We start from the raw sequence: 14,143 nt of genomic DNA, 5'->3' as shown, positions 1-14,143 counted from the left end.
GGCAGCGCCGCGCATGCGCCGCCCCCCGGCCCCGGCAGCACCGGGGGAAGGACCGGCAGGGACGGGCGGAGCGGGGGGGGCACCGCGCTGGAGGCCCGACCTCACCGGGCTGCCCGCACGGGAACGGAGGGGGCGCAGAGCTCGCCTCCCCCCGCCGCTGCAGCCCTCGGCCTCAGGGGGCACGAGCTCCCCGCCCCCAGCGCGGCCCGTCCTTAAATAGCGGGCTCGCAGGGAGCCAGGGGTGCGAATAGCGCCCCGTTAGCGCCCGAGCGCTGGGGGTGCTGCTGCCGCGCGGTGAGCTCCAACCACAGCTCTGCCCGTGTCCTTAAGTCATGGAGCTTGGCACCTAACTGTAGGGTTGCAGGCAGAGGGAACGCTTTCCAGCCCACACCACTGCAGCCAGGCAGGCTTTACCTTGGCTGTAGGAAAACAAAACAAGTGTCAAGGAGGAGGTACTTGGCTGCTGCTGCTTTGGTTTTAGACTTCCTCAGGGTTAGGGTATCAAGAGCCAGCAGACACTGCTGCAGTACGTGCCTTTTCATGGATGTCTTCACAGTCTTTTGCAAAAAGTGGCAAAAAAGACTTGGGTCTCCCATAGAAAAGTGGCTGACACCACCTACTTACCAACATCCATCCCTTCGGCTCACCTTTCTCCCCACTTCGTGATAGACCCCTCCCTCTGTGAGGGCTGCCATCAAGCAAAACCATCCTCCAGTAGCAGAAGCCTTACAGCTGCCTCGCTAAAGGGAACTCACGCTGAGATACACGACTGGGGTATGCAAAGTTAAAACAGCTCTTGCCAGAACATGCACGCCGTTTCTCCCGGTGACATTTACTAAGTGCGGTACTTCACAAGGACGGCATTTTCCACACCTCAGGTGCAGCTCACAGGCTGCGGGGCCACGTGCTCTCCAAGAGCAGCATTGCAGAGCCCAACCATTTTTCAGTTAGTGGACAAGAGACGGTCAGTATTCATATAACATTTATTGAATATTTCCACTCTAGTGGATGAAAAGTCTGTACAAAACCAAAACATTTACTTAGTCAAATTCCATTTACTTAGCCAAACCAATCTAAAAACAGTCAGCTCAATCAAAACCCACTGCAAATACAATAGCTTCTCTGAAGCCATGGTAACACTTAAATACGGTTAAGACTTCAATGCAGAAATTTGGTTTGTTAGAAAGCTCAGGTGAGCTTCAGCTTCTTAAAGTTACAAAAAGGCAAAGTTGTGTTTCACAGATACAGTCCACTGGAATCACCAACACTGGACAATAAGTACTTAGAGTCCTGAGATAACAAGGGATCCTCGTAGCCTTTAGACAGTTTTCTGTTGTCCTTTCTTCCCAATGAGAGATTTGTGGATATGCGGTATTACACCTACGGGAGAGCAACAAATAAGATAATGTTATTTCTCTTCAACTATTTTGCTAGTTTTCACACTTCAAGAAAAGCCACCTCTACATCTGTTAAGAGGCCTCGCCACAAGCAGTTCGCAAGCAGTTTACGTACCACCACCAGCAATTGTTGCCTTAATGAGAGAATCCAACTCTTCATCTCCTCTGATCGCAAGCTGCAAGTGACGGGGAGTGATGCGTTTCACCTTCAAGTCTTTGGATGCATTTCCTGCCAGCTCAAGAACCTTGAGACAAGAATGTTTTTCAGACGAGTTACACAAATCAAGTGAGACCAACTGCATGGCATTACCAATTTTACTCTCTACATCAGATGCACTGTTACTGCCACCAAGACAGCACACAATGCATCTTTAAGGGTTCCTCCTTTCAAGGTGTGGCTTTGGTTTTCCCCAGGAACAAAATATTTTACAGCAGACGTGAAGTGCTGCAGCTACACATTTTATCAAGTACTTCACGCTTCCATCCTGGCTGTAAATCACAGCTATTTGAACCTCATAAAACGCAAAGCAAGAAATTCCACGCGTGCTTTGCAACTTCCTGAGGAAGCACGCGGCTAAAACTGGCTCAAAGTGAGTGAAGAGTTCACACCCCAGTCCAAATTTGCAAGAGACAGGAGGTTCTGGTCATTGTGCCATTTTGGACCCGAACAGCTTGCATGCACCCCTGGCAGACGTTTTACCTCAGCTGTCAAGTACTCCAGGATCGCAGCGCTATACACAGCAGCTGTGGCTCCCACACGCCCATGGCTGGTAGTCCTAGACTTCAGATGCCTGTGGATGCGGCCTACAGGGAACTAGAAAAGTAAGAGAAGCATGAACAGGCTGTGACTGCAGAGATAACGAAAGAAATAAACCACCCTGAAACAGATGCTGGGCAACAGAGCCCTAGTAAAAGATGTACAACCGAAGCGAGCTGAGCTGTAACACCAGAGATGCCTTGCTGTACATAACACAATCTCAGTGCTTTGCATAGCGTCCCTAGCTAGATTCTCAACTCCACGTCGGCAGCAAGGCCATGCTGTTACCCCAGCACAGACATGCCTTAAAAGCACAGAGGGGGACAGCTCCTTACACCACTCCAGGCAGTCTGAAGGCTGTCAGCAGGACTCAAAACGGTACAGGGGGGGCAGATGCAAGGCCAGCCCCACTCCGCCGTACCCACCCCACCTCGGCTCACCTGCAGCCCGGCGCGCTGGGAGCGGGACACCGCTTTGGTCTTGGTCTTCCCGGAGTCCTTCCCGGCCTTGCCACCAGCCTGCCGAGGACAGCGGACGCGTCAGGGAGGCCGCAGCGCCGCACCGCGCATGCGCTCCCCTCCTCCCCCCTCCCCTCCACCCTGCGCCTGCGCGCTGCCCGCCACATCCAGCGGCCCCAGGGCGCATGCGCGGCCGCCCCTCCCTCTCCCCGGTGTCACCACTGCGCATGCGGCTCCCCCTCCCCCCCCCCCCCCCGCCGCCGCCTACCGGCAGGTAACGGCCCGCGGCGCACGCCGCCAGCCTTGCCCTCCTCTCCCGCCAACGGCCGCCCCCCCTCGGCCCCCGCCATGGGCCGGCGGCGCTGCCGCACGTACGCCCCTCTCCCCGCCCCCCAACCTCCCCGTCTCCTCACCATCGCGAAGCGGAGCGCGGCGCCGCGCGGGTGCCGTCGGAGGAGGAAGAGGATGAGGAGAGCGCCCCGCACGCACCGAGCCCGGCCCACAGCACCGACCTGTCCCGGCCCGCCGCGATTCAAACTGCGCCCGCTCCCGCCTTCCCCCGGCCCTTTATAACCGCCCGGCCGCCCGCATCCGGGAACCCCGGCCTCGCCGCCGGCCAATCGCAGCGCGCGGGGGCGGAGCGATTCCCCCAGCGACAGCCAATGGCGGCGCGGGGCGGGGCCGGCGGCGCTCTGCGGCGCTCTGCGGTGCTGCGGGAGAGGCCCCGCCCCCGCTTAAAGGGACAGGCGCCCGCCTTTTCTTACGGGGGGGCCCCGGGGACATCGCCTCAGCGTCGCGCCCCTTTGTCTATTAACTGCGTAACAGTTAATTAACATCACGCCCGTGGCCGCGTCCCCCTCACAAGGACCCTTAGCCCCGTGTCTTGTCTCAGGCGCCGCCTCCAGCACGGCGCCGTTATCCCTGCTTCACAAAAAAGCAGCCAAGCCATTTCACCTCAGAGCTCGCTCGGAGGGGTCCTCAGTTCATCTGCCTCCCTCAGCGCCAAGTCAATAACCGCGCACTGTGCTGTGTTCCGCGACACCGTACACCTCACGGGTCCCCTGCGCGTATCCAGGGGGAAATCCCGGTACCTCATGAACTGGGCAGCTCTGGGAGGGAAGAGCGGCTCAGCCTGCCAACCCAGTAGCTCAGTATTACCAGCCTAACCACGAGCCACGCACGTTACCAACCTAGTCACAAAACACTTCAGTCACCTCAGTAGGAGATGATATGCATGTCCTCTGCCTCAGTATCGAAGGTCCCAAGCACGAGGAGTACTCTGGCAGACAGACATTTAACAGGAGATACTCAAAACGCATAAAGTTATGGTAGGGCTACTCTTCCCGACACAACTGGTCTACTTTCAACGTGCTGATGCGGCTTTGGGGTAAAAACCCACCTCCACAAGCACAGGGAGGCAGGGCCAAGCTGGGATCAGACACTCCTACCTGCAGGAGGCTGGCATTTTATGTAACTGTCTGGTGCCTCTATTTGAAGCATTAGTTGCCTGTGCTTTCCCCTCAGCAAGAAAGAAGAGTTGTGGGTTTTTGAGTTTAAAAAATAAAAAAATAAAGATTTTACAGAAACCTGTGGAAGTCAAGGTCTCGTTCCACCTAATGTTTTAAAAAACGGGACCTGTCCGAAGTGCCTCTAGCAAGGCTTGATTCGCCCTTTCCCTTAGGGGCAAGAGAAGCCAAGTTCCTGTCACACGACCCTCTGGCAACAGAGACGTAGGAGGAGAAAGCTGATTTTCTCCCTGTTTTCTGTACAGGGAAGTGCTAGAAAGCAGACGAAGGAGTCCGTCTCCTACCAGCTGGAGATGATCCCTGACACAGGCCTCTCATGCGCTTCCCCAGCAGCTCGCTGCGGCCGTGTGCTTTCAGCCACCCGGGTCCCTTACAGCCTGGACTATGTGGGCAAAGCAGCGTAACACCTGAGGTGCTGCTTTGCTCAGTGGGTTTCCAGCAAGCACAGCCCTGTTCAGCACACACCAAAGACCAGGGCATGTAGCTACTAAGCCAATGCAAAGGTGTGTATGTATTGAATGCAGTATATATAGGGCTAGAGACATGCCACAGTATGTGAAACTAGTCTCGGATCACCCACACTAGCTAATAAGCCTCTCGCCACAACTCCCTCCCTAATATTTAAGAAGAGCGAAATTAACTCAGATGGCTTTTATAGCATAACCACCTTGTGGTGGCGGTGGGAAGATACGCTTCAATGGGGCAGAGCACAGTAAATTGGCATTTGTTGGTCCAATTAACATTGATAGGTCCCTCTGATCAGCTTGGACAATGTGCAGGATTCATTTTCCTCTGTCTGCAAAGTATAGGGTAGACACAGGTTTTGCTTACCGTATGGATTTACAGATCTATTTTCTGACATTTCTGGTTTTCAAACATCTAGCTGGAGCACACCAGGTCACAAGGGAAGCATTTCTTTATTCTGTTGTGTAGCATGTCCAACGCAATAAAGGACAGGAGCCTGTAAGGTACTTTTAGGGAAATTGGATGAACTCCAGGGGCATGCTGCATGAGAGGCTGAAGCTCCCTATGGACTTCACAGGGAAGGCTATGCCCCAAAAAGTAGTTCCCCAGTTTGTCACTGTGTAAGAGTTGACCCCCACACCTGGGCGATGCTCGGGGGAAGATGTGACTTACCAGTGCTTCGCCTAGGCCTGTCCTGGGGACTGATGATTTCTTGCAAAATGTAATTGCTTTCCCCTCTGTTTTTTGGCACCTCTTTGGAGACTGGGGATGCAGTGCCGCTTTCCTTTCTGCTCTGTCTGCTACTTAATCTGATTTCCTTGGGGGCTAACACTCATTTTCACTCACCCCTGAAGCATGGACACATCCTGTAAAGCAGGGACCCCTTCCCACCCCTCACTAACCACCAGGCCATGAATGTGGTGTTGTCTGGATACATCACAAGTCTATGACCTCTGGGCAAAATTATTTGCCATTTAAAATGGACGAAGAAGCAGTACAGGTGCCCACAGCTGCACCTTAAAGGGCGGTCTCCGTCAGGTCTCCCTGCTGGCTGCCGTGCCTGGGTTCAGGAGGATCACCTGCTCTCTGCTAGCACTGTGGTGCTGTGCGTGATGATGAATGGGGGCAATTGTTGGGTTTAACAGATACGTTTGTTAATCTGGTATCTGGAAACAGCTTCACATATCTCCGTAATAGAGCTGCAGACAATGTGTGCATGCTGATTATCAGAGAGACTCAAGCTCCCCTTATACCTATGGTCTTGCTTATTGTACACTCTTCTGTCTGCTATTAATAACGCCATAATGACAGGTCTGAATAGATTTTTATCTCATTCTTGTTTAGCCAGCTGTGAAGGGAGGCTGTAGAGAGTTAGGCAAAATGAAACCAGAGCCTGTCAGAGACTATGCCAGCTACGAGTCCTTGCCCACCTCCTGCCCATTGCCCTGCAAGGAAGGCCTTGCTGCTGCACACCTCGGTCCCCCTTGCTACCTCCATTTGAGCTCCATCCAGCAGGGTAACTGAGATAAGGAGTATTCACACTGTTTTATATTGTGCTGTAAAGCCATATGTGAGTACGCACTCAACCACATTCAAGTTGGCGAACAAGTAGGGTGAATCCAATCTGCCCCATGTTACCGGTGCCTAGGGGACACTTTGATTAAACAGACTCGTACCAGTTATATCGATTTGGTTATACCCATTTCTTTTCCTAACAAAGTGAATTGGAAAAATTCCTTGAGGCTGATCCGCCACTGACACTCCTAGGCAGCGCCTGGACTCTCTGTCTGAGGTGGCGAGGTCAATGTGTTTGGTTTGAACTGGCAATGTGCTAAGGGCATGGCCTATTTTGGTTTCGTAGCCTTCATCTACCATTCTTTCAACAATTATATGTTTCTTCATTCGGGACAAAGCACAGCAAACTTCAAGAAAACAAACGAGAAGGGATGAACACAGTGTTCACATATGGGTTTCAGTGCAATCCATTATTCTTCTTTCCTTTCTTGTCTCTCTGGGACTCAGTCTAGGCACCAGCTGTCCTGAACAGTGATGTTGTCCTATTAACTCCTTCCAGTCACAGCCACCCAGTCTTCTTCCAGCACTCAATCTCCACCTTTCAACTGAAATGGAGCATTTAAGTGCTTCCAGCCCTAACCACACTGACACAGCAAGGAGGAAAAGAGAAACCACATGATTAGCAAAACCCTTCAAGTGAAAAAGAAACGTGAGGAAAATTGTGTTTTCCCGAACGTGGCTGGCTCCAGGTTTTCAATCAAAATGCTCATTTGTACGAGATGGAAGTCGTTCTTCAGAACTTGTTTGCTGTAGATGAAAGGGGAAATAGAAACGCCACCTGCCCCTTGTCCTTTCCTTGCCAAAGCCGTGGCAGAGAGAAGTGATCCAACTCTTCTGTGCTGGTAGGAGGCAACTACTACCGCCATCACTGGCTGCTGCACTGACAACCTGATTTACTTTTTCCTTGTGCTGAAGGCTGATTTTTGCAGAGAAGCAGCTCAAGCTCACTGCAGGCATGAGAACCACTACCACATCTGGCTTATAGCACAAGCAGCATGCCTCTCACTGATAACGTGCAATTAATTAACGTGCAAGTAATAACACTTACCCAAGTATCACTGCCGTCACCTGCAATGAAGAACTGCAAGCACCAGGACCTGACTGTACAGAGAAAAGTATAATTTCATTGAGCTAGGTTAGGTGTCAGGATGCATCTACTGCAGATAATCCTTTATGAGCAATGGTAACAGTAGCTCAGGCGCTTACTTTTGCCAAAATTTGGGATCTGCAGCTACAGATTGGTTCATTTCCAAGTAGAATGACTCCATGAGGTTTTTTTTTTTTTTGTCTTTAAATTCCAATAATTGTAGCTTAAAAAAAAAAAAAAAGGTAAATGAGCATAAGGACACTGCAGCCTAGGTCCTTCTCCTCAGGGTTTGCTTTAGAAGCAGTTGACCCTACGGTACGACTGTTCATGTCCCATTCGCTTTATATACCGTGAAAATGCTTTGCGTTTCGATCAAGAGGATGAGGAGCATGAAGATGGACCTCAGACTGTAATGTGGCTGTGACCAAGCAAATGAGATTGGCCCCATGATGGCAGTACAACACCAGAAATGAGAACCTGACCTCAATGCAGAAGAATGAAGGGTTTCCTCTTCAGTAAGGGTTTTAGGCTGAGTCATCACTGCCTTCAAAACCACTGCATGGCACTCCCCTTGCTGTAAAATTGGAAAGAAAAAAAAAAAAAACTTGTAATTTTTTACTCTTAGGCAACCAGGCAAGGTCAGCCCTTTGCATGAGATGCATCTCATCTGCCTTGCCACTCAGTGAAGGTCCTTGGCTAGGGATCCAGAGCAGAAAAGGCAACATGCAGGAGGCAGCACCTGGTGTTAAAAACAGACGTTTGCTCAGCTGTGAAGGCAAAACATGATTTACCGTCTGAAATTCACTAGGTGGAGTTACTGCAGATGAATAAAGGCACAATTACGCAGCTATAAAATGACTGCCTTTAGCATGTAAGCCCTTTTCCAGCTTAAAAAAATAATAATAATGCCATCCCATCAAACTTTGGGGCAGGGCGGGGGGTTGTGCGTTCTGATAATTCCCTGGTTATACCTCATTGCACCCTTTCTGATTTTCTCACCTGGGGGTGGGCCCGCATCTTATCTCGCTCATTCAAAGCCCGACAGGAGCCTACGGAGCCCGAGCAACTGAGATAACAAGCTGCTGAACATCTGTGGCACTGAGCGGCGTCATCACTGCTCGCGAAGCACTTGCCTTCTCGTGGGAAAAGCAGGAGAAGAAAACACTTTTATTTTTAATTTCTTCCTCAACTTTGTCAAATTAACTGTTTACCTGCCCTGGCGCAGTCTGAAGGTGGAGAAGCATCCAGCACGGAGTTAAGTGGTAGCAGTTTTAAAGGGTGTTGGCAGAGGATGGTCCCCTTTTCTGTGATGCCCTGAGGGACGCCTATGCATCCCTCTTATCTCAGCCAAGCAGCTGGGCTGCTACCACCATAAATCAGCAGCAAAGCTGGGAGAAGGTGACCAGGGGGACCTGCGGCGAGGGAGGACGGGGGGCGGGCAGCTCTCAGAGCTCCAGCGGCTGGGAGCCATGGGGGACACCAAGCCCCCGGCGCGGCGGCGATGGGTGGGAAGGGGCAGCGCTGGCACCCGTCAGGAAAATCCTTCCCCGCGAGGGGGGGAGCCCCCCAGCGTGGCGTGGAGCACCTGGGAGGTAAGCGTGGGGCTTGGGGTGGCAGCGTCGAATTTGGCAGCGTCAGCGCAGCCTCTGCAAAGTCCCCAGGGCTGTGTGTTCACGGGCACAGGGAGCACGATGAAGGGCTTGCAAAAGATTTTGCAGTATGAGCAGAGCTTGGGGGCTTTCACAGTGAGTCACTAGGGAAGGAAAGCACCCCCACCACCTCTCGCAGCCTAAAAATTAGGTGGCCAAACTGCGAAGTGACATTGCCGGGTCGTGCACAGCCGCTGGGCGAAACCTTACTCAGCAGCCCCTGCTCTTTGCCAGAAATGCTTTTTTTTTCCTTTCCTGGAGATCTTTGCTCAGCTTTGCTGGGGCTGGACCCTTTACAGCAGCTGTGTCTCCAGCAAGGGGCAAGTCTTGCCGTATTTCCAGCCATAGCTGTTTTTTTTCCGTCATTACGTCCTTAAGCTCATCAGCCGGAAAATCAAATGCTGGGGCATTTGTGTGTAATTATAGCTCACCTATTTTAACTACTTAGCTTAACTAGCCAGCAGGGCTCCTTTCAGTCTCATCACCCACTAATCCCACTTAGCGATGGCCAGAACCAGTTGTTATTTGCAAGTGCCCGTAGCAATAAGTGATACACAAAGAAAAAACTAGACTTGTCCTGGCCGTGCAGGTGGGGGCCAGGACACGGGCTTGCTTCAGTTCCTGGCTTGGATGTTGATGTAGGATCCCGAAGCTCAGTCTTACTGTGATTTGCAGCATTTTAACTCAAGGATGAGGTATGAGCAGTGACCAGCATCGTTGTGGCGTCTTTCGGTGCAGGCTTGCACCAGAAGTTTGAAGAGCTCTTGCCTCTGATGTTAGTTTCAAAGACCAGTGTCTCGTGCCGAGCTTATGATTTTTATTTTTTATTTTTTTTACTTCAAGAGGGTTGCTGGAAAATGAAGTGATATTGACTTGGGACCCATCTGGAGCCAGCGGAGCCTTTCCTGCTGGCTTTAATGGGTGCTGGAAGCGGCTCTGCATCAAAGGTTACTTTGATTTTCTGTGGGTCCGTGAGGCTCTCCGCCCATTCCTCTTTGGGGAATAGCTTCGGGAGGCTTTACAGCTTGGATGAAGTGTTTGCTCTAGCTGGTCGTCAGCTCCTCTCTCTCCTCGCACCTCCTCTTTTGCAGCTGTTGGCTGTGGCTGCGGCCGGCCTGCTGCTGCTGTACATCGCGCTGTGCTACCAGGACTTCCATTTCCGCGTGGCGCAGGCGTACGCTCGCCTGGGGTACCCCCATGCCCAGCACATCGTGGGGCAGAGGTATTTGCAAGGTAACCTTCCCTGTCAGAGGACGTTTGTGTACAGGGAACACAAACGTGGCTCTGCACCCCGGGCTTTGGGCACCGTCTTTTACATCCTCACCATGACTCTGCTGCTTTGTTTCCATCTCAGGAGCTGGAGTGGAAAAAAGCGAGGACCTGGCCATGCGCTGGTTCAGGTGAGGTGCAAAAAAATAACTCCTGACACGGTGCATGGCTCTTTTCTGGGAAAGTCTGTCAGGGTGTGGGAGGAGGAAAAAGAACTGGTGATACTTTTGCGGGGAGAGATGCACTGCACCATCCCACGGCGCTGGTGCGTGCCCGGCCCTCCCTGAGTCTCGCTTGGGGTCAAGACACTTCGCTCTGCCTTCCCTGTCCTCTCATGTTTATTTTAAGCCAGTGGGAGGCCAAAAAATATCTTGAGATCGAGACTGCAGGTGCATGGGGGAAATAGTCGAATTAGGTTTTTCTTTTGTATTTTCCTTTATGCCTTCCTTGCTCCTTCTCCTCCCTTCAGGCAGGCAGCAGGACAGGGCCACCCTCACTCCTCCTTCAACCTGGCTCTGGGAGCTCTCCGAAACATGACGGCGGCGCTGGAGGAAGGGTAACCCCAGCTGCTCCTGCCCCTTTCCATTGCAGATGAGGGCCCAATTCCTCCTGAGACAGGCAGACTTGTTTATTCGGTTTTATAAGGTGTATGTATTTCAAGAGCTCCAAATCATTTCTACTTCAGTTTAATTAGGCTGGGAAAATCACCAAACCCCAAATACGCATGCCCAGACCATAGGGAAAAGCAAAAAGAAAACCAGATCATTTTCTGAATATTAGAGAGTTGACCACAGATTCTTTCAGATCGAGTAATCATGGTCCTCTAATAAAAATCTGGGTAAATAAAAGTCAGATAGGAGCGAACCGTACCTTTCTCTAGTTTTTCTTTATGAAGATTTCATGTCCTTCAGGGAAGTGGAGAAACTCCTCAGTGTGGCTGCAGCCCATGGGCTCCAAGAGGCTCAGGAGCTTTTGGAGAACATCCTCAAGAGCCGAAACCTGCCCTGAATGCCTGCACCAATGCTCTTCCAGCTTTGCCTTCTTCTGCACCTGGTGGCCTTGCTTTGTCCTTGCTGTGTCTTACCTTTAGGTGTCTGAAACCTTAATAGGAGACTACATTAGTTTTGCACTGGACCACCACGATCAGGTCTATGGCAGTGACTTCTCGAAGATGGAAGAAGAAAAAAATTTACAGACATCTCTTCCAGTGGGATCGGGGCTGAATCTGGTTTCATCAGTGCTTTCTGTCTGAACATCTCTGGAAGGGTGGGAGGGAGGTGAACAATCTTCAGGGTTGTCTCGACAATGGACCTACACACACTGCTGAACAAGAACTGCTCATGTTATAGAGAGGGAGCGATCCACCTCTCCTTTACCAATAATTAATTGCCAGCTGGTAATCACATCTTGTACCAACTCGTCTGCTGTATTAAGCTAGATCCAGACGTTGACCTGAGCTTGTCGGTGCAGTTGTGCCGTGTGTATTTCATGTGCTGGTTATGTGCTGCAATGAATGATCACAGCTTATCTTTGTCATCATAAATCAGCATGACACACATGCATGACGTCATTTGTAATAGAAATAACCATGGCTTAATAGAAAATATAAATAACGCCCTCACTGCATAGCTGCCTCTCCTTAACAAGCTCGCCATTACCGCACCAGCTTGGGGGGAACGTAATTAAATTTAATGGAAACTGCCTTCATTCGAACCACAGCGGGAGCAATTGCATTTGATGGAAAGCTCGCTCACTACGCAGAGCCCCAGGGTGCCTTACTGGCAATAACAGCTCCCCGGGGACTCCCGTGTAGGTGCACGATCTCTGCCTTGCTGGTACCCGTGGCCCCATACAACCCCCTGGTGGCTTAACGTCCTGTCAGCCAGTGCTTTCCAGCTGGCCTCTTTTTATTTATTTATTTATTTATTTTATTTGGTAATGGTTGGGAAATAAGAGCCAACTTGCATACATACCAACAGAAACAAGTAACTGCTGATTGACTAAAGCTGGTAGAAGGCTATGGCAACTTGGTGCAGCACCAATGCTTCCCCTCGTCCACAGGCTTCACGCGAGGCACAGAAATAGCACTTGCACTGTTATCCCTGCACTGCCTCCCCAGAGACGCACGTTTCTCCCACCCAGCTTGTTTTCCCCACACGCTTTCCCCCAGGTTTTCTTTCAGCACAACCACACGAAGCACAGTGTTGAAGGAGGAGGGGGTTTTGCCGCTGCTACCCGCCCAGTCACAGGCTCCTAAACTCATCCTCATTTGCTGAGGCACGCGATGCCTTGCACCCATCAGCTCAGCTGTGCTGTTTTGGCTGTAGAAAATAAGCCAGGAGCTTCGTGGGGTTTTCCCAGCATCAGCAGCTGCTTTGGGAGTGTTTCCCAACATCGGAAAAATAAAGGAAAAAAGGAAAAGAGGCAGCCTGCCTTGCCTTTTGGAGCCACTCCCGCAGGCCCCCAGCCCTGCCGTGCTGTTTCGGGGCCATGCCCTATGCCTGCAGCCCTCTCTTCCTTGATGCTGTCGGTACGGAGGCAATTAGGAGGATTTTCTTTCCCAAAACACAGCTCTAATTATAATCCAATTCAGCTTATTTGAAGTACATTTTGGTAGTGTCTCCATTATGCAAATATCAATTTATTATCCTCACATTATGTTTTGACTACAGTTGTGTTGCTAATTAGAGGCAATTTGGCTGCTTTAAAAAAAAAAATCCTTTCCTCTCCATGCGCTTTTACTTGCAAACCACACAGAATAGATGTTCAGCACGGCATCGGTGATGAAGACCTGTGGTTAGCAGCTCCATTTTAATCACTCTAATTGACTTTCAGTACGTTAGAAGCCACTTAAAGTCCAGGTTTTGCTGATTTACTTGGCTTTGGGGCTGGAGGCTTGAAAGAGAGAAGGGCAATTTATTCCCGTTGCAAGCATAGTGTTGTTCTGTGTAAAGCTTCGGATAGGTTTGGTTCCTCTGTAACATTGAGGGTGGGAGATAACAACGATGCTTCTGGTCTGGGAAAGATGACAGCAGCATTTTTGGATGAGGTGGGACTCAGAGAGCTCAGAATAAAGCTGATCTTGGGGCTGTGGAGTGGCCTTAAAAAAAAACAAACACTGATAGGGTTATTCCTCCCACTGCCTTTGACAAGGACCATAAGTCCTGTTGCCATACCACCCACTTTATGAATGTATTTTTCCCTTTAACGATTGCTCGCTTGAACGGATGATGTCTTGCCATGGAGCAAAGCACACACTATTTTCCTTCTGCTGGACATGTTATACGTTCCTGATGTCATGGCTCAGGGCACAAGGGACTCCCATACATTACATGGGCAGCACGAAGATTTCTGCACCCCAAAGCATTCCGGGGCTCTTCCTTTGAACGACCAAAACAACCAAACCCAGGGATGCCCAAAGAGGCTCTTGCAGCTTCAGCTCAGAGGCGTGTGCTTCTGCGGCAGGCAAACATTAGGGGTCCCCAGTGGACTTTCAAAAGCTTTGAAGGGAAAAAAAAAAAAAGAAACAAAAAAAAAGAAACTCTCAAGCTTCCCTGAATTTCCTTGCAACATAAATCTCACACCCACCCACCCGCCAGGCAGGCTCTGTTGAAACCAGAGGCAAAAAGCAGCAGGAACGCACTGACACAAAGCCGAGCAGAAGCCACCGTGCCTCGCCAAGGGCACGGAGCAGGGCTACGGACCACGAGATGTGCGAGGCAATGGGTGCTGTCACCGGGGCTTTCCTCCTCGTGTAATTTTCCCCCAGGACCTCCACCAGGTGCTGAGAGGGGCTGGGATGCTGCAGGGTTGGGCTGGCAGGAGATGCAAACCCAAGCTGGTCTGCGCAGAGCATCCCGCGAGGATCCCACAGGATCAGCATTTTACGGAGGGCACGGAGCCTGCAAAAACCCTCTTAGAAACACGGCTTCACACCGCTGGGTATTGCACTGCGCTGAT

At 51.1% G+C, this 14,143-nt stretch overlaps 2 protein-coding genes across 3 annotated transcripts; one reads left to right on the top strand and one right to left on the bottom strand.

The window, feature by feature from the left end:
• Positions 1–964: 964 nt before the first annotated feature.
• On the bottom strand, positions 965–3,339 carry H2AZ1 (H2A.Z variant histone 1). Its single transcript, XM_080589524.1, has 5 exons — positions 3,026–3,339; positions 2,595–2,672; positions 2,098–2,211; positions 1,513–1,642; positions 965–1,380 (listed from the first exon to the last, which is right to left on the bottom strand). Exons 1-5 carry the CDS (start codon positions 3,026–3,028, stop codon positions 1,319–1,321), a joined length of 387 nt encoding a protein of 128 aa, XP_080445650.1. The 5' UTR covers positions 3,029–3,339; the 3' UTR covers positions 965–1,318.
• Positions 3,340–7,857: 4,518 nt separating this feature from the next.
• On the top strand, positions 7,858–13,684 carry LOC308194114 (uncharacterized protein). 2 transcript variants are annotated; one of them, XR_013950284.1, is made up of 5 exons: positions 7,858–9,861; positions 10,006–10,147; positions 10,269–10,314; positions 10,653–10,739; positions 11,095–13,684. XR_013950284.1 is itself a non-coding variant. In XM_080589522.1 (4 exons), exons 1-4 carry the CDS (start codon positions 9,832–9,834, stop codon positions 11,189–11,191), a joined length of 546 nt encoding a protein of 181 aa, XP_080445648.1. In that variant the 5' UTR covers positions 7,858–9,831; the 3' UTR covers positions 11,192–13,684. The 2 variants fall into 2 exon arrangements, 1 of the variants encoding a protein (XP_080445648.1); XM_080589522.1 differs by having other exon boundaries at positions 7,858–10,147.
• Positions 13,685–14,143: the final 459 nt, after the last annotated feature.

The sequence above is a fragment of the Anser brachyrhynchus genome (assembly GCF_964034855.1).
Source record: "Anser brachyrhynchus genome assembly, chromosome: 4".
NCBI lineage: Eukaryota > Metazoa > Chordata > Aves > Anseriformes > Anatidae > Anser > Anser brachyrhynchus.
Note: the sequence above shows the minus strand (reverse complement) of the source record. Positions and strands in the feature narration are given on the sequence as shown.